Source organism: Schistocerca nitens, chromosome 1 (genome assembly GCF_023898315.1).
Source record: "Schistocerca nitens isolate TAMUIC-IGC-003100 chromosome 1, iqSchNite1.1, whole genome shotgun sequence".
In the NCBI taxonomy this organism is placed as follows: Eukaryota; Metazoa; Arthropoda; class Insecta; order Orthoptera; family Acrididae; genus Schistocerca; species Schistocerca nitens.
Window position 1 is genome coordinate 961,526,097 of NC_064614.1, and position 21,052 is coordinate 961,547,148.

Here is a 21,052-nt window from a genome sequence, read left to right on the forward strand (position 1 = left end):
GTTGAGTCCCATAGTGCTCAGAGCCATTTGAACCGTTTTGAACCTGTTTCCGCTCATGTGCGTGATGCTACAGAGAGTATTCCCTCTTCGCTGAGTCTTTCTGGAAAACGAACGATCATCCTTATCTACTCTCATCAGTACAGAAACCTGGAAAATAAATAAATGGAGCGAAGGGAAAAAAATTGTGTTTTTAGATCTGTTAGTTCACTTGGAAGCCTTGTCTTTACCTGGTGTAAAATCACTAACAACAATTTTTATGTGTATTGTGCACAAACGAAATTTATTAAGTTCCGTTAAGGAAGATGTCATGTATCAGAGCTAGAAAGACAACAAAATTAACAATGGTCGTCAAGAGAAGGGGAACAGTTTCCAGGCCTATTGTTCCTTGTCAGTCAATTTCGGGCCGCCTTGTATGCCTGCAGCCCATATGACACTGCTGCTGGGCGGGTAGCCTGACTACCAGGCTTCCCTGCAGATGCCTTGCGCGTCGCGGTACTGGCCGTCGGGACAAGGCCTGTCCGGTGTGTTGATGAAGCTGTATACCACCAGCTGCATGTCGTCTTCTACATCCGTCGCCGACTCTGCCTCCTCTGCGTCTTCAGCTGCTGCTTGCGCTGCGTCAGCTGGTATTTCCACCGTCTCCTGCACAAAGAATGGTCCACATACTTAACTCATATTTTATGCAGTAAATGCAACGGTGATTGTTTTAATACTGTGCTAAATCGGAGTTAGGTAGCCGGTACTTCAGAACACTGTCATAGAGACCACGAAATCAGAAGTATTGAAATGAAGCAAAAGGGAAATACGCAGTAATCTCTTCACACATCTTCTAGGTGAATGTAATTTTCTATAATTCATGTGACTCGTACTCAGGCTCTCAACCTGTATTATTAGAAGATTTTTAGGCTGAAGCGCCAAACTGTTATAGGCCTGCGTATTCAGATACAGAGATACGTAAAGAGGCAGTATACGACGCTGCGGTCAGCAACTGCCTGGCGCAGTTGTTGGATCGCCTACTGCTGCTACAATGGCAGGTAACAAGATTTAACTAAGTCTGAACGTGGTGTTACAATCGGCGCGCGAGCGATGGGACTCAGCATCTCCGAGGTAGCGATGAAGTGAGGATTTTCCCGTACGACCATTTCATGAGTGTACCGTGAATATTAGGAAACCAATAAAACATCAAATCTTTGACATCGCAGCGGCCGGAAAAAGATCCTGTAAGAACGGTACCAACGACGACTGAAGAAAATCGTTCAACGTGACAGAAATACAACGCAAACTGTTGCAGATTTTAATGTTGGGCCATCACCAAGTGTCAGCGTGCGAACCATTCAACGAAACATCATCGATGTGGGATTTCGGTGCCGAAGGCCAACTCGTGTACCCTTGATGACAGCACGACAGAAAGCTTTACGCCTCGCAAGGGGCCCGTCAACACCGACATTGGACTGTTGATGACTGGAAACATGTTGCCTGGTCGGACGTTTAGCGTATCAGCAGGGAACTGTTCAAGATGGGGGAGTCTCTATAATAGTGTGGGGTCCCTGATAAGTCTAGATACGACTGTGACAGGTGACATGTACGTAAACATCCTGTCGGATGACCGGCATGTCCATTGTGCATTCCGACACACTTGGGCAATTCCAGCAGAGCAGTGCGACCCCCACACGTCCAGAAATGACACAGAGTGCCTCCAAGAACACTCTCCTGAGTTTAAACACTTCCGCTGGCCACCAAACTCCCCAGACATGAACATTGTTGAGCATAACTGGAATGCTTTGCAACGTGCTGTTCAGAAGAGATCTCCACCCTCTCGTAGTCTTACGGATTTATGGACAGCCCTGCAGCATTCATGGTGTCAATTCCCTCCAGCACTACTTCAGAACATTAGTCGAGTCCATAGCAGGTCGTGTTCCGTCACTTCTGCGCGCTCCCGGGAGCCCTACACGATATTAGGCAGGTGTACCAGCTTCTTTGGCTCTTCAGTGTATTTCTTAGTTGATCATCAGAGAGGTGACAATACGTGACCTGCCAGCAATGTAATTTGAACACTACGTTAACAAACACGCCGAAAACAAGCTTAAGATAATGATGTTCTAATTAAAATCTGCAGAGGAAATGGTAGATCGCCAATGTAGTGTGCACTAAATATAAGGTGGTAGACTTCCACCGCTAGGTCAATACGAATACCGTAAAACCTTTTGGGTACTAGGCCGCGCATTATGAAATATTGAAATGCCGACTATTCGACCGACATTCAGCCATACTTGTACATTTAAAAAGCAAATATCTACTGAGTGAAGTCTGTGGCGCTCTACACATGAAAGGGCTTCTGGTCTGACAGCAGGTAGAGTGCGGTCTTTTGTTCGTCGTAACAATAGAAGGGTGGGGGTAGAATGCCCGTCGTTGTGGTAGTAAGATGAGTGGAACTGGAGGGTCTGGAACGAGTAAGAATCCCACTCGAAACCCGGAGTCTAGTACTCTACACGCTATACCACAACAGGCTAAATATTTGCTGAAAGTAACTAAAGGTCAGAAACGTAGTCAAATGTCGTGTTCACACAATTGCTAGCACATGTAACAATCATTTCCACAAAATGGTGTAAGAAAATATAGTGCAACTTTTGTTCGAAAAGAGTGTGAATTAATTGCACATATAACGAACTGGTATTTTGAAAGTACCCATAGTAATGTAAAAATATTTCTGAAAGAACAAATGGGAAGAATATATGAAAAGAAATGTCAGTATGTGTCGGTGTCTTATAAGTTAATAAACCTATTTGTCTTTGCTTCTATATGGCACAGGTTCATCTACACGATTCACAAATTCTGAATACCTTTATTTTTATCTTCCTCTTATAGATCTGAGGCCAAACAGGTTACTGATCGGAAAGAATAAATTGGTACCAAGACCCTGAATTCTACGATTTATATGGATATCAATTTGTTAGATTTTCTTACAACAAAGTGAGCTCTTTTCATGTCCATTTCTCACATAATACAGAATTGATCGGATCGGATTATGAAGTCGCACCCAAGCTCTTGTTTTATCTTATGGCTTCACTGGATATTCTGGTCATCAAAATTCCTGTCATGGGCAGTGAAATGAAAAGAGAGAGAGAGAAAGTAAGGAAATTGTTTATTACTTCAAAAGTAATCGCCACAGCCGTTAACATATTTATCTCAGCGTGAGACAAGCCTCTCAACGCCTTCATGGAAAAATGTTTGCAGTTGCCTACAGAACCATGTTTGTATCCAGGCGTGGAGCTCTTCCCCTGAAACGAATCCACGGACAGGAAAGTCTTTCCTGATGGCTCCAAAAATACGGAAATCGCGCAGGGAGAGATTGGAATTTGTATGGAAGAAGAGTAAGGGATCCGCACCGTAGTCGAAACAACCTTGACAACATGTGGGAGGGCATTTCGTTTCGACTACGCCGTAGAAGTTTCGCTGGGAAGTTCTTACGCTTCTTCAATACAATCCCGACCTTTCCCCATGATATTTCTATATACTTGGAGCCCTGAAGGAGGACATTCCGGGCCGTGCATTTGCTTCGGACGAAGCGATACACACTGGGTACAAACATGGTTCTATAGGCAATCGTAAACATTTTTCCAAGAAGGCATTGACCGTCTTGTCTCACAGTGGAATAAATTTAACAGCTATGGTGCTTAATTTTGGAATAATAAACAGATTACTTACTTTTTTCCATCCATCCAGTTCGCATTTGACTGGTTCTTATAAATTCAATTTCGATTTCTGATTTCTCATCTAGATTATTCCAGATTACAAAATCGTGTTACTCGGACTTACTATTTATACAATTGAGTTATAGAGGAAATAGTCTAAATTCTCTAATAGAGTCCAATTTTAATTATATGAAGAATGTGCAACAGAAAGCCAGCCGGCCGCCCCAGGACCCAGGGTGCGCCGCGATCGGTCCAGCAGGACGGCCACACGGCCAAACTCGGGTACGAAGTGAACACTGTAGCCATTTAGTTTGTTCTGTCTGACTGTTCTGTCTGGCGCCACTGGCTCTGGTGTACCTTCGACTATCCCTCTTGCGACCCCACTACCAACATCTATGAGGAAGAGTTGGCATCTGTGGGTTGTGTCCATAGAAGGTTCAAATGGTTCAAATGGCTTTGAGCACTATGGGACTTAACATCTGAGATCATGTCCCCTATAACTTAGAACTACTTAAACCTAATTAACCTAAGGGCATCACACACATCCATGATCGAGGCAGGATTCGAACCTACGACCGTAGCGGTCACGCGGTTCCAGACTAAAGCGCCTAGAATCGCTCGGCCACACCGGCCGGCTGTCCATAGAAGGTCTTTGCTGCCGATATACCTACGGGGTTCGCTGGCCTGTGAGGGAGGCACGAAGTTTGGGGATTGACGGTAGCGTCGCGACAAGAGGAAGTCACGAGGTCCGCGTGGCCGAAGCCACGAGCTGCACAAGGAGGGCCTGCGCAGAGCGAGGGTACCGGAGTACTTCACCGGGGTCAGCGTCGACGAGAAGCAGTAGGCAGACGTCCCGTCGGTTGGTTGGCAATATTCGTGTCGGACGATCGCTCGTGGCCTGGCTGCCCCCTTCTACCTGGCTTTCATCGGCACCACTCAGTAACCGCTGCGACGCACCGAGGATCCATGGAGCTGCTTGTTGATAAAGAGGAGTAACATTCTGTAATCCTCGTGGTGATTTGTTTCTTCGTCTACCTGCCCTCCTTATTATTTTCTGCTTTGTACCCAACCCTCAGAGTTTTATTGGGTCGGCTCTTTGGTCGTAAATACGGGCAGTAGTATTGTGCTGAGACACTAGTTGTTGTTTGAAAATTTGTCCCGCTATTATATTGCCTTTCCTTTCAGGTTTGTATCCGATCATTAATGTTCTAATTAATCAGCTCTTGGTCGTAAATACAGCCGGAACAATTGTGCTAAGGCACAGGTTGCCGTTAAACAAAAGATGGACCTTTTGGTTAGATTTAGCTGTTAACCGGTTCAATGCTTTGATTGTAATTGCATTTCTCAGTCATTAGTTATAATCTGAACAACCTGTTCTACTAAGCTGTTCGATTCTGTGTTTGAAAGACCGCGTCATTATTAGTGTATTTTAGCTGGATCTTATGGTTCGGCCGGCCGGTGTGGCCGAGCGGTTCTAGGCGCTTCAGTCTGGAACCGCCCGACCGTTACGGTCGCAGGTTCGAATCCTGCCTCGGGCATGGATGTGTGTGATGTCCTTAGGTTACTTAGGTTTAAGTAGTTCTAAGTTCTAGGTGACTGATGACCTCAGATGTTAAGTCCCATGGTGCTCAGAGCCATTTGGACAATTATTTTCTTGTGGTTCCGTCGAATGTTCACAAGTGATGTTTTAAGACGTTCCTTCAGAGCATTCTTAATAACTGACAATTAGTTTAATCTTCAAAATATTAACAGCCAACTGTCAACAGGGATTAAGTTAATTGTCAGAAGGGACGGGTTGGGGTCCAGTCGCACCTCTGTTGACGACTGAAATTTAGAGGTTGGTTGCTTCCAAGTATTGTCATACTTCAACTTGTTAATCTCTTTAACCTTTAAACACAGGTGCGAATCTTAACCTCGAACCTTTCGACATACAGCTTTCAAATTGAAAGTTAAGTCATTTGTTTTGAGTAACTGAATCACTCTTGTCATCAGTGGTGCTTATATAGTTTTCAAGTGCTGCAGAAGGGCAGTTAATAAGACAGGCTGTGTGCAGCGTGGCAGTAAACACCGCTGTTTCACCCGATAACGGGCGGGCTGCCGGTCCGGCCGTCCTCTAATCATTGCCACATTGTTTGCTGTTTCGCAATACAACTCTTCAGATTTCTTTTGCAAAGATTAAAAGCTTATTTAAGTTGAGGCTTAAGGTAAAAAGAATTTTCGATCATCGTACGAACATCGAAATGGCAGATGCTGAGATAACCGATCGTGGAACAGAAAAGCGACTACAGTCGTTCAGTAGTGGAAAGGCTCGGGACCAGTTGAGATAACCATAACATTACACAAAGATTATGAGAACTAACTTGCTCCACTTCCAGCGGCAGTTTATCGTAGATCACTGAAGCAACGAAGAGTACCTAACGACTGGAAAAAGGTGCAGGTCATTCCCGTTTCCAAGAACGCCGTAGGATGGATGCACATTATTATAGACGTATATTGTTGACGTCAGTCGGTTGTAGAATTAACGAACGTGTTTTAATCTCAAGAATTACAAAGCTTTTGGAGAACGAAGATCTCCATAAAAATCAAGATGTATTGCGAAAACAGAGACCTTGAGAAACTCAGCTCGCTCTGTTCCTCCGTCAAATCATTAGCGACGTAGACAACGGCTCTCTAGTTGATGCCGTCTTCCTTGACTTCAGGTAGGCATCTGACACCGACCTGCCCTGCCGTCTAGTGAAAAAAAACAACAGCTTGTAGAGTATCGGCCCAGAACTGCGACTGGATTCAATACTTCCTTGCAGATAGAACTCAACACATCCCCTTAACGGAGAAAAATTGACAGATGTAAAGGTAACTTCCAGAGTACCTCAAGGAACTGTAATAGGACCGTTACTGTTCACAATGTATATAAATAACACAGCGTAAATAAACGTAACATATTGCTTTTACATAGGAAAAGAAATCCACTGCTACACAACTACACTATTGATGACAAACTGCTGGAAACTGTCTACCGTAAAATACACAGCGCGACCTTAAGTGGAATGACAACATAAAACAAATATACTGAACGAAAAAAAAAATCGAAACACCCAAAAACAATGAAAGTAGAGTGATTAAATTTCTGGACTACCTTTCTCTAGGTAACAAATTTAAGTGATTAACACTGCAAGGACACAGGTTAATATAAGTACGAGATAAGCCATTGCAAATGTGAAATGTTGGTACATTAAAAACCGGTGCAATATTGAATGCAATCATGCAAAGTGCCTGCATTGTGTTGTACATATGCCGAATGTCAGTATGGATGATGGAGTTCCTTGCCTATTGTGTATTGTGTATTGAACCTGGGACCTAGAAACGACGGAGAGGCTTAGTCCCGCCATAGCCCTCAGTGGTTCACAACCCCACAACAGGCCACAGCAGTCCACCCACCCCACCGATGCCCCATACCGAACCCTAAGTTATTGTGCGGTTCTGCCCGCAGTAAACCACCCCCCGCCCCCCGAGAACGTCTCATACCAGACGAGTGTAATGTCTGAGTGGTAGAGTAATAATGGTGCACGAGTACGTGGAGACAGTGTTTGCGCAGAAGTCGCCGACGTAGTGTAACTGAGGCGGAATAAGGGGAACCGGCCGACATTCGCCGAGGCAGATGGAAAACTGCCTGCTCTCCACTGAATTCTTGGTTGACACCACTTAAGTCGCAAATGACCGTGTTTTCGGGTCAGTCGGCTCCTTGACCTTGAAGTAACCTATTTTTAAAGTTCGTTGTGTCACTGTGGTGCGAACTGCTGCTCAAATTGCTGTTGCAGATGCAGTGCGATGCGCCAGAGCGATACGTCGAACACGGTAATAGTCTTTCCATTCGCTCGTGCCACACCGGTTTTCTTGCGACCGTATATCCTCGTGACCACCGCTGCCAGCAGTCACGTACAGTGGGTAGAAACCTGCCAAGTCTTTCTGCAATATCTCAGAAGGAACATCCAGTTTCTCCTAGTCCTGTTACATGACGTCGTACAAACTCAGTGAGGTGTTGAAAACGGCGTCTTTGTCATTTTAAAGGCATTCTTGACTGGCCGAGCGGTTCTAGGCGCTACAGTCGGGAACCGCGCGACTGCTATGTTCGCAGGTTTGAATCCTGCCTCGGGCATGGATGTGTGTGATGTCTTTAGGTTAGTTAGGTTTAAGTAGTTCTAAGTTCTAGGTGACTGATGACCTCAGATGTTAAGTCCCATGGTGCTCAGAGCCATTTTAACCATTTGACTAACATCAACTCATCATGTCGAATCTCCAAGGTATCTAACGCCACGACCGTTACAACATGTATTTAAAGCAAACCTTATTTGCATCCTCATAACGGCTCTACTAACGCCAATCTTATGCAACTGGCGAGATATCTGAATAGCCACCTACCAACTTTCGTTTATTTCGCACGACTCCTTCTTGGTGTTGCGATATTTTTCTGACAGTGTAGTAGGAAAAGTGAATGCCTGACTGAGATTCATAAGAAGAATCTTAAAGAAATGTATCGCATTCACGAAGGAAGTGGCTTATAAGGTGATTGTTTGACCGAGTACTGTTCATCAATATGGGAACCTTACCATGTAGGACTGGTAGAAGAGACAGAGAATATAAAGCGAAGAGCAGCGCTTTTCGTGACAAGATCTTTTAGTCGGCGCGAGAGCATCACAGAAAAGATCAACAAACTCCATTGGCAGACGTTACAATAGAAACGTTATGCATCGCAGATGTTTACTATTGAAATTTCGAGATAACACTTTCCTGTCCCAAACATCTCGCAAAATGATCACGGCGAGAAAATTCGAGAAATTGAGCTAATACAGAGGCTTACCGACAATCATTCTTGCCACGCGCAACTCGCGTATGAAACAGGGAAGGGGGAGTTAAGTTAATAGTACCAGAAGTACCCTTCGCCTCACACCGTTAGGTGTGTTACGGATGTAGATGTTGACATGTTTCGGCTGAAACTAAAATTTATTTATTTATTTATTGCCCATGGACTCCAGCTGAAAATCCAGCTGAGAGTATTGGATGTGTCATACAATAGGCTATTAACATCAAACTTGATTTCATTATATATAAATGAAACAAATAATTAAACAGAAATAGTCTATAAGCATACAAATGTATTACATGTTTCACATTATATATGCACACAAATCCAAACAGCATACAGAAATGATAATTTTTAAAGGTACAATTTAGTAATGATATAACATATTTAAACACCATGGCTCAAATGGTTCAAAGGGCTCTGAGCACTATGGGACTCAACTGCTGAGGTCATTAGTCCCCTAGAACTTAGAACTAGTTAAACCTAACTAACCTAAGGACATCACAAACATCCATGCCCGAGGCAGGATTCGAACCTGCGACCGTAGCGGTCTTGCGGTTCCAGACAATTTAAACACCATCTTAGTATTCACTCAAACTGTATATTCATTTCTCTGTGAGATATAGTTTCAAATGATTTTTAAAACATTTTAGGTCTGTTTCTTTTTTAATGATTTTGGAGAGTTTATTAAAAAACCTTTTGCGTGCTTCTTCAGGGGCAGTCATAGACAGTTTTAGATTTATGTTTATGATGTAGTAATTTTGATTTCATTACATTACGTGGCTACGAATACTGCACAGCCGCTAATAATGATCATTTGAATGTCGAAGAAAATACTGTTGGTGTTAGGAAACTCTCAACATGAACATTGTGAATATCCACACAATACCTTTGATAACGACAACAACAACAAGAAAGAATAAAATCCGCAGTTCGTGGTACGCTGCATGCAATTCTATTCTTGATACCTACTCGAGGGAAATGACACTGTTATCCCAAGAAAGCTTGCATCCAACCGTTCTCGAGAGAGAACACGTCTCGGCAAAATTATACCAATAGCAATAACAGTGAAACAATCAGAGATTTAAAAGGTTTCTTTCAATGTGAGAGGCGGTTAGAGCATCATAAACAGAGAAGGGATACTTCAGACGTAGAGGTACAGAGGGACGACCCTCTGTCATAGAGTGCTTCGGTAGAGACGTGACTAACACACTTCTGAAGCTAGAGATGTTATTCAGTTCTCAGATTTTGTGAGGAATACTATTTCAGAGTCGGGTTTCTGCTACTGAAAAGGACTTCGAGAAAGCGGCTGAGTGATAAACTGAGACACCAAGGATTTTGCTCTGACGGAAACGCGTGTTTCTGCCATATTGTTCACACACGATGGTTAAGGTCGAGGAGAGATATGAAGGACAGTGCACGTTGATAAGACAATAGAGGAGACAGAGTGTATGCAAATATCTGCGCTCGTCTGCACGTAGCGAGGATAGCTGCGCATGAGATGGTGAAACACACATGATCAAAGAGTCGAACATCGCAAATATATCGAACACAGTCGTTCGTAATGAGTTCCCTGCACCGTGAGTTTTCCTGAACTCAGGATAGCATCGCTATAACTAACAACTGGAAATACACTCCTGGAAATTGAAATAAGAACACCGTGAATTCAATGTCCCAGGAAGGGGAAACTTTATTGACACATTCCTGGGGTCAGATACATCACATGATCACACTGACAGAACCACAAGCACATAGACACAGGCAACAGAGCATGCACAATGTCGGCACTAGTACAGTGTATATCCACCTTTCGCAGCAATGCAGGCTGCTATTCTCCCATGGAGACGATCGTAGAGATGCTGGATGTAGTCCTGTGGAACGGCTTGCCATGCCATTTCCACCTGGCGCCTCAGTTGGACCAGCGTTCGTGCTGGACGTGCAGACCGCGTGAGACGACGCTTCATCCAGTCCCAAACATGCTCAATGGGGGACAGATCCGGAGATCTTGCTGGCCAGGGTAGTTGACTTACACCTTCTAGAGCACGTTGGGTGGCACGGGATACATGCGGACGTGCATTGTCCTGTTGGAACAGCAAGTTCCCTTACCGGTCTAGGAATGGTAGAACGATGGGTTCGATGACGGTTTGGATGTACCGTGCACTATTCAGTGTCCCCTCGACGATCACCAGTGGTGTACGGCCAGTGTAGGCGATCGCTCCCCACACCATTATGCCGGGTGTTGGCCCTGTGTGCCTCGGTCGTATGCAGTCCTGATTGTGGCGCTCACCTGCACGGCGCCAAACACGCATACGACCATCATTGGCACCAAGGCAGAAGCGACTCTCATCGCTGAAGACGACACGTCTCCATTCGTCCCTCCATTCACGCCTGTCGCGACACCACTGGAGGCGGGCTGCACGATGTTGGGGCGTGAGCGGAAGACGGCCTAACGGTGTGCGGGACCGTAGCCCAGCTTCATGGAGACGGTTGCGAATGGTCCTCGCCGATACCCCAGGAGCAACAGTGTCCCTAATTTGCTGGGAAGTGGCGGTGCGGTCCCCTACGGCGCTGCGTAGGATCCTACGGTCTTGGCGTGCATCCGTGCATCGCTGCGGTCCGGTCCCAGGTCGACGGGCACGTGCACCTTCCGCCGACCACTGGCGACAACATCGATGTACTGTGGAGACCTCACGCCCCACGTGTTGAGCAATTCGGCGGTACGTCCACCCGGCCTCCCGCATGCCCACTATACGCCCTCGCTCAAAGTCCGTCAACTGCACATACGGTTCACGTCCACGCTGTCGCGGCATGCTACCAGTGTTAAAGACTGCGATGGAGCTCCGTATGCCACGGCAAACTGGCTGACACTGACGGCGGCGGTGCACAAATGCTGCGCAGCTAGCGCCATTCGACGGCCAACACCGCGGTTCCTGGTGTGTCCGCTGTGCCGTGCGTGTGATCATTGCTTGTACAGCCCTCTCGCAGTGTCCGGAGCAAGTATGGTGGGTCTGACACAACGGTGTCAATGTGTTCTTTTTTCCATTTCCAGGAGTGTATAAACGTAGGTACAAGTTTCTTTTGCAGGTCGAAAGGGAATAGAGATGCTGATGCCTTCTTCCACATTGCAGCTATGTACTCAGCGAATTTTAGATTTTCATGTATTATTACTCCTAGTCTCTTTTCTGAAGGGTTTAGTATTAAACGCGGTAAGGATTCCCGACATTTCGGGATAATAAGCCTAGAATGACTAATCAGTACCGCTTGGGTTATGGATGGGTTGAGCTTTAACCATATAGTCTGTATAAGTGTTGATAATGCACACGGGTTAGTATTGAAATTCTCGACAGATGTCTTCATGTTTACTGGTTATGCAGTTAGATAGAACTGGAGGTCATCAGCGTTAATGTGATACCTGCATTAGGACAAAACTAATGTGACATCATTAACACACAATGAAAAGGGTATAGGATTTAATACCGAACCCTGGGGACGCCTCATTCTACCTGTCTACACTGTGACTTTGATGCTGGACGTGACGCAGAGGTTGCGAGCCGACAGACACGAACGAAACCATTGCAATACACCTGGCAAAACATTTAGGTTCATCAGTTTGGCAAGAAAATGTCGAAGTCGACATCGTCACAGACTTTGCTCATCTCGGAGAAGCACATGACGCAAGCTTCACGTAATTTGTTACCTCTATTAAGGGAGATATTGTGCCGCAATGTTTACTGAAACCTGATTTGTATGTCTAGTAGGCTGTTTGCTGGTTCTCTGGCTCTTTGTAGTTAAGTAGGTGATTAGCTGGTCGTGGACTATAGACGGTGAAAGTCCTTGCATCAAACATCCGCGAGTGACAGAGGACGTCATGAGGAACAACTTCTGTTAAAAACAAGATATTCGTTGATACTTCCTGGACACGGCGTCTTTTATTGTTGGGAATGCCCCTGTTAGCCTCCGTAGCTGTATGGTCAGCGCGGCTCTCTGTCACGCGGAAAAACACAGTTTCGATTCCCAGTAAAACCAAGGATTACTCCTTGCTGGGAGGACTGATATGGAGCGCACTCAGCTTTGTAAGGCCTGTTGAGGAGCCAATTGTCCGGTAGCGGCTGTAAGGTCGAGAAACCGGACAACGCCGGGGAGAGCGATGTGCTGGCCTCGTGCCCTTTCATATCGTACCCAATGAAGCCACTGGCAGAGGATGACACGGCGGTCGGTCGGGCCAGATTGGCCCGCGGAATGCCAGAACGCGGAGCCTTACCTTTTACCTTTCTGTCCCTGAGAGCCGTCAGAGCGTAAGCACCCTGCGACGTGCACATGCTGCGGGTCTTGTCTGGATCATAGTCATGTGCCCTGCGTGGAAGGGAGTAGGCTGAGATAATTAAAGTTCCTGATTCGCTTCCAAAATATCTTTCTCCACTTAGAGACACTCATTCTCAAAATTTTCTTGTTGAAAATCACTGTATCTATTTACTGGTGTAGGTGGTATCCGACACACCTGGATAGTAGACCGTGCTAGTTCCGTGAAATCTCGTCTTCGCAGGGCCGCGAATAGAAAACGACGGCTATCGTCAACGTAAGAGCCAGGGAACATTTCATCTCTAGCAACAGTTGTTCCTCATGTCATCATGTATAACACCTACACATTTGAATCAAAAACTTTGGAACAACCCATATATTCTAAGGCCTTGACGGTGCCGGAAGAATGCAAGTAGGTCAGTAATGACTAGTTAGTCCATGTTTTCAGGTCTCAGGGAAAATACCTGCAGTCAAGGAATAGTTGAATATATCTGCTATATTGGGCAGTAGTGGGACAATAACAAGCTACACCACTTTAACTGTGGTGTCATTGTGTCCAGCAGATTCTGATCTGACAGAGCTGATGGTTCTTTTTTTGACGGTATTGCAAGTAAAGTGCTTACGCAGAAGTCTTCGTGGCTGCCGTCGTCTATCCCCGCGAAATAACCAGTAAATTCCTGTTTCATTGGCGGTTCAGTTGTGGCTGTAGGTAATGTGTAGTACCGGTTCAACTGGGACACTGGAACCAGTTGCAGCTTTTACATTGCCTATAGCAAGACCACGTACGTGTTTCCATAGGACAGATAGCCTCTGTCTGTTGTCGGTTAACGTATAGCCACCTCTGAGTTTATTTCTCTCAGGTTGCCTGATTCTGTTTTGCCTCTGCTTGTAAGCCATTTGAATTTTAACACACTAAGGAATTACAGACAATGACTCTGAATGGGCATTGATTTAAACCAATTGGGAAAGGTGAAAATTTTTGCTAGACTAGTATTCGAACTGGGGTCTCTTGCTTAGTAGGCAGATGCTCTGATCACTGAGCCATACGGACACATTCATGATCACAGCTGCATGGACTACACTAGCAACTGCCTACTAAGCAGAAGACCCGTGATCGAACTGCGATCCGGCACAAATTTTCAACTTTCCGCTTGATTTAAATCCGTGCCCATTGGTAGCCACTTTGTGTAATTCCTTTGTATCTTAATTCGTAGTGGCTGCAGTAGACAGATGGAAAAAAAGTAAGTAAACTGTTTACTATTTCAAAAGTAATCGATATAATTGTTAATACATTTATCCCACTGTTGGACAAGATGGTCAATGCCTTCATTGCAAAATGTTTACAGTTGCCTGCGGAACCGTGATTGCACCCAAGCGTACATATTTTCGTCCGAAGTAAATCGACGCCAACGACTGACGTTTTTGAGGGCTCCAAAAATTTGGAAATCGCTTGGGCAGAGGTCGGGACTGTATTGAAGATGTGTAACGGCGATCCAGTGACACTTCCGCAGAGTAGTTGAAACAACCTCGGCAATGTATGGGCGGGTGTGTTGTTGGCAGGTTGTTTCGACTGTGCTACCTAAGTTCCACTGGGAAGCCCTTACACAACCTCCAAACATTTTAGGTGAAGTCATTGATCGTTTCGTCTCACAGTGGGACAAATCTACTAACAGCTGTGGTGGTTGTTTTTGAAATAATAAACAGTATACTTAGTTTTTCCATCCATCTCGTTTTCGTATGGCCGCCTCTTGTAGTTGAGCGAGTTTGTTAGAAAATCCAAGATGTTTTTCCTTTAAGTCGGAGAAAGGAATGAAAGTCGTCTCCCAAACTACACTCCTGGAAATGGAAAAAAGAACACATTGACACCGGTGTGTCAGACCCACCATACTTGCTCCGGACACTGCGAGAGGGCTGTACAAGCAATGATCACACGCACGGCACAGCGGACACACCAGGAACCGCGGTGTTGGCCGTCGAATGGCGCTAGCTGCGCAGCATTTGTGCACCGCCGCCGTCAGTGTCAGCCAGTTTGCCGTGGCATACGGAGCTCCATCGCAGTCTTTAACACTGGTAGCATGCCGCGACAGCGTGGACGTGAACCGTATGTGCAGTTGACGGACTTTGAGCGAGGGCGTATAGTGGGCATGCGGGAGGCCGGGTGGACGTACCGCCGAATTGCTCAACACGTGGGGCGTGAGGTCTCCACAGTACATCGATGTTGTCGCCAGTGGTCGGCGGAAGGTGCACGTGCCCGTCGACCTGGGACCGGACCGCAGCGACGCACGGATGCACGCCAAGACCGTAGGATCCTACGCAGTGCCGTAGGGGACCGCACCGCCACTTCCCAGCAAATTAGGGACACTGTTGCTCCTGGGGTATCGGCGAGGACCATTCGCAACCGTCTCCATGAAGCTGGGCTACGGTCCCGCACACCGTTAGGCCGTCTTCCGCTCACGCCCCAACATCGTGCAGCCCGCCTCCAGTGGTGTCGCGACAGGCGTGAATGGAGGGACGAATGGAGACGTGTCGTCTTCAGCGATGAGAGTCGCTTCTGCCTTGGTGCCAATGATGGTCGTATGCGTGTTTGGCGCCGTGCAGGTGAGCGCCACAATCAGGACTGCATACGACCGAGGCACACAGGGCCAACACCCGGCATCATGGTGTGGGGAGCGATCGCCTACACTGGCCGTACACCACTGGTGATCGTCGAGGGGACACTGAATGGTGCACGGTACATCCAAACCGTCATCGAACCCATCGTTCTACCATTCCTAGACCGGCAAGGGAACTTGCTGTTCCAACAGGACAATGCACGTCCGCATGTATCCCGTGCCACCCAACGTGCTCTAGAAGGTGTAAGTCAACTACCCTGGCCAGCAAGATCTCCGGATCTGTCCCCCATTGAGCATGTTTGGGACTGGATGAAGCGTCGTCTCACGCGGTCTGCACGTCCAGCACGAACGCTGGTCCAACTGAGGCGCCAGGTGGAAATGGCATGGCAAGCCGTTCCACAGGACTACATCCAGCATCTCTACGATCGTCTCAATGAGAGAATAGCAGCCTGCATTGCTGCGAAAGGTAGATATACACTGTACTAGTGCCGACATTGTGCATGCTCTGTTGCCTGTGTCTATGTGCCTGTGGTTCTGTCAGTGTGATCATGTGATGTATCTGACCCCAGGAATGTGTCAATAAAGTTTCCCCTTCCTGGGACAATGAATTCACGGTGTTCTTATTTCAATTTCCAGGAGTGTATTTCTAGCACCTCAACTACAAGAGCAGGTAAATTAAATCGTTTAAAGTCTTCGTATGCGATCATTTGTCGTTTCTTTCTGAGACATTCTAATGAGTGCGTCATGTAAATTGTTGCAGGCAGAAGAGCTGCAGATGTTTGACACACACAAATTATTCTATTTGGAGTTTCCATTACAAATTTTAGATCTATGGGAGTGTGCCTACTAGCCGTGTGATGCGTAGGCGCAAGCTCAAGTGGCGTCACTTTTGAAGAAGAAAGCGATACGCTTGAATTTTATACTGTAAGGAGAGCTGTAAAGAAAATGTATGTTAGTGTCACCAGGTGTTATTATATCTCGTATGTTGATTCGAGACAGTTTGGAAGTAGACCAACCCTCCCACTTTGAGGTAGAAGTAACGTCATCTTCAGTCTGCGTACATGGTGTTTCCCTACGAGCGTGCAAAAATTTAACAGGACATAGAGGATGTTCCACTAAACAATTTGATGCAGGGAATCTGGGGTCGGAGAAGCCAGCTTAAGTGGATAACAGGAATAAAATCATATTACTGTGTACTTTTTTATTTACTATTAACTGCAAAAAATGGTTCATATGGCTCTGAGCACTATGGGACTTAACATCTGAGGTCATCAGTCCCCTAGAACTTAGAACTACTTAAACCTAACTAACCTAAGGACATCACACAACGATGCCCGAGGCAGGATTCGAACCTGCGACCGTAGCCGTCGCGCGGTTCCAGACTGAAGCGCCTAGAACTGCTCGGCCACGCCGGCCGGCGGTTAACTGCAAATAAGACTGCTGTCACAAGGAACGTAGCACTTGTACTGCATCTTACAAAATGTGCTGAAACTGACATCCATCTATCTCAATGCAAGCATGACATCGGCGTACAAGATTCTGACGCACCCTGAGAAATATCCGTATTGTGTTTCGAATCACATCGCAGGCAGCTACAATTCTGATAAATAATTCTATCTTCGTATCCACTGGGGTCTCAGACGCAAGTGACTTTAGATATTCCCGTAGGAAATAATCAGGGGGATTCAGGTGACCTCACAGGACCTCCCCTTCCAGTCCAGCGATCAGTAAATACACCATTGAGATGGTTGCGGACACCCATACTGAAGTGAGGCGGTGCATCGTCAGGTTGTATCCACATCCGCTCACGAACAGCCAGGGGTACGTCCTCCAACAACTCAGGTAGAGCTCTGTGCACGAACTTCAAGAATAAGTGGTCGTTTAGACGGGCAGGTGGATGATATGGCTCGTCCTCCTTGTTTCCTCGCAGGAAATAAAGAATGTACATGTAAACAAGCAGAACAGTACGTGTAAACTTGTACTCGTGTTATTTGTAAATAAACTGGAAAACAGTAATGGTAGACAAAGCGGTAGACAAGTTTACTTCCATATCTCCTTAAGCTAGCCTCTCCGACCCCAGGTTCCCTACCTCAAATTGTTCAGTGAGCATCCTCTATGTCCTGTTAAATTTTTGCACGCTCTTGCGGAATGAGTACGCACTGGCAGGTATTACTTAGAAATTGAATATAAATGTTGATTCTTTGTTAGAAATGAGCTTGCTAGCCAAATTGTGCGACAGACAATGCGACGACGTCCGCAGCACCACGACCCGTCAGGAAGGCTACCAGTGTTGCGACAGCAGGCAGAGGTGCGCCGATAGTGGTGCACGCGACAGTAACACAGGACACAGGAGTGGCACCAAGCCTTCTTTTCAGAAGGGTAATGGTTCTATGTACAGCATTACGACGGATGTATCTGTATGTGAATGCTCCGAGAAGAACAAACATTGTTCGATTCAATTCATCGTAAATTAAATATTATATAGAACAATCTTGATAGCATAAAAACACTTTTATTCCTAAGTGGTGATCGGTTTCGATCTGAAATGGATCATACTCGGACTCCAGTGATGACTTGTGAAGACTGTGGAAAAGAGCAGGAACTCTGCAAGTGTTGATACTATCCATTGATACCATTAACACCATCATAATGCGCAGCGATCCTGTGGCATAATGGTATGGGGCGCGTAATTGGTTATTAGGACTACAGCTGTTGTACTTCTTTCGTGTTCAGGCTGCTGGCGGTACCCTATCTTCGAGCTGTCCGTGACGTCATATTTAAACAAGATAACGCAATACCAGATGCTGCTCGTGCTGTTCTGACCTACCTCAGTAAGGACGGTGATCAACTATTGCCCTACCCAGGAAATACTAGAAACCTCACAGAGACTGAAAACATCTATTCATGCGTTGCAGAGAGACTTTCACGCCACCACTAACAAGTCACTACGATAGATGCACTCTGGCATAGAGATGATGCAGCATTGAATGACGTGCGCTCATCTATCATCCAAGCGCAGTTTGGCTCAATCTCCCGCTGGGTTAGCGCTATTGCTGCTGCCGGAGATTGGAACTCTATACACCTTGTACATACTCAAATCAACCACAAATTTAATTACATATTCGTTACATATACAGCAAAAATAAACTAAACCATTAATGTTTCGAACATTTCAAGTATTCTGCCATCCAAATTAAGGTGTTATCCAACGGAAGATTGTGTAGGACAGGATGAAGACACTTTCGCAATGTTTATCGTGGCTCTGATTCTTCTGAAACATTAACATTCGTTTGATGCTTAACTGAAGTTGCATTGGATACGATAGTGCATGAAGAAATCGACATTGTGGACGATAACGCGATAATGTAAATGTCGTTTGACTAGGGCCTCCCGTTGGGTAGACCGTTCGCCCGGTGCTTAATAGTGTTAAAGATTGTAGTGTTAGTGGCAGTGGCGGAAACAGTGCTCCTCAGAGACAAGCTAAGGTTTCTGGTGACTATGAATCTTCACCAAAATATAAATCCAGTACTTTTAGTATTTTAATGAAAATTTGGGAAGAACGTTTTTAACGTACTTATGATAGTCATCAGACATTTCCACGGAATGTTGCAACCTACTGGTCGTTATTGAAGAGAAATCCATTTATAAAAGGCATGTCGAACATCAAAGTAATATTTATGTGAGAAAGAAAGGCGTAATAAACATCCATTTTGAGGAAATCAGGTAATCAAAGAAATGGAGATAAAATAACACATTCTGTCACAGCTTCACATAGCAAGGATTCGCACTTGAAAGTTTGGGCAATGCAAAAAGCAAGAGAAATTAGGCACACGAAGTTTAAATGTCCTGTAGCTTTCATACCACGTCTCAAGAAAGAATACAGAACATGCCTTAGAGCCGTAGACACATCAGTGCTTTCAGGAACACCAAGATATTCGTCAGCCTGCGGCCCGTTTTGTCGAAGAAGTAAACGAGAAAACTGTAAGTATTGAGATACAGCTGCATTGCATTTGGAACGCTGAGCAAAGTGGATTTACTTATGAACCAACTTCTGGCGGGAAAGATATCTGAAAAAGGGGAAAAATCAATAGTTATCTTGGTCCAATCTGCACACAATACAACCCATAGCAATACAATAGATGCTGGACTTCGAATGAGCGGACATCTAATGAAAAAACTGTGTTTGTTTTCAGGAAAAACTTTCGGTCCGAATGTTAGAAAGACTATAAAAGACAATTATCCACCAAACATAGATTTGAAGGCTAGCTCTGTTATTCAGAATCAGATGTGTACTCCTGTGTTTCACCCTATGCTTCAATTTTCCTGCCAAGCGGTTGGGTGCAATACTCCCGCATTGCTGAATTAAAGAATGTGATTCATGCGGCATTTTATTTTCCGGCTCAAGAATGTGATTCTGATTTCTGTCCAGATATTGCTTTCACCGAATGTGTCTATTGGGCCTCTGCATATTGTTTCATACATTTTGTTCAGGAACATGCACATTATTAAAGTCCGATAGCGGGGAAACCCAATCGAATGCTTTCACTATCGTAAACGAAGCGGTATATTTCGCTTCAGAAAAGAGCTGGAACACAGAATTCCTGTTAGAGCTGAAATATTTATCTTATCACCTTGGAGCTAGAACGTGCGCACTCAGATTGGGCCTGGTCAGCAACAAATCGTCGGTCAGACGAGGGCAGAGAAGTGTCCCACTCAGCCTATCAAGAACCTCACTGGATGCACTGTGTGTGGTGTCCGACAGACACCACGATTACATACAGAGCTGCAAGGTGGAAGGGGGGACTAAATTAGATATACACAAAAACTGGTGTACCTATACAGACGACAAGCCATCTTAAAATATGGCATTTGGATAATGGCGTTTGGATACGTGACAAGGTGATAAGGGACGTAGACTTACGACTTCCCCTCTGACATTAGGGAGCGGTTGAGAATGAAATATGAGTACATCGATCCCAGACGCGGTACGATGCATTTCTTAACTGGACACGGACCATATCTCGTGCACTTTAACCGCGTGAGTCTTAGACAGACGCCAGCATGCACATGTTGGGATGAAGTTCCCAGAATACAGTGTCTTCTTCTGTGGGCAATACTCGAACAACAGACATACACTGCACTTAGATGGCAGAGACTAAGAACAGTGGGCACGATTAAATGCATTAACACACAGCATTTCAAAAACAACTCATGAAGAATACCTGAGGATATGACATAACAGTCATGCTTATGTGTAACGTCACAACAATCTCCAGAGGTTTGCCAGGGACAACAACGGTGACAGTGACAATACTGACACTGAAGTGGATTAGCAGCAGGAGGAGGAAGATGAGATGCAGCAATAAATAAGAGTTATGACTAAGACATAACATGGCGAAGTGCACTGAAAATTGTACATATCAGTCAAATAATTGTTGCGGATAGCGAATACTAGAGTGAATGTATTGTATGGAGCTGGCAATCTAGGCAAGAAAGGAGCCAACGTTGTGCGTGAATGAATAGATATGTTACTATATAGGAGAATCGATACCATTTCTCTACTGCCACCTATAAACTGTTTTGTTGTGAAC

General features: G+C 45.4%; 1 protein-coding gene across 1 annotated transcript in view; it reads right to left on the reverse strand.

Annotated features, from left to right (window-relative positions):
- Positions 1 to 251: 251 nt before the first annotated feature.
- Positions 252 to 21,052, reverse strand: part of LOC126237513 (uncharacterized) — a 49,817-nt gene continuing 29,016 nt past the window's right edge. Inside the window, exon 2 of the mRNA XM_049947682.1 lies at positions 252 to 642. Coding sequence (XP_049803639.1) covers positions 457 to 642 — 186 coding nt within the window. The 3' untranslated portion in view covers positions 252 to 456. The remainder of the gene's footprint in view (positions 643 to 21,052) is intronic.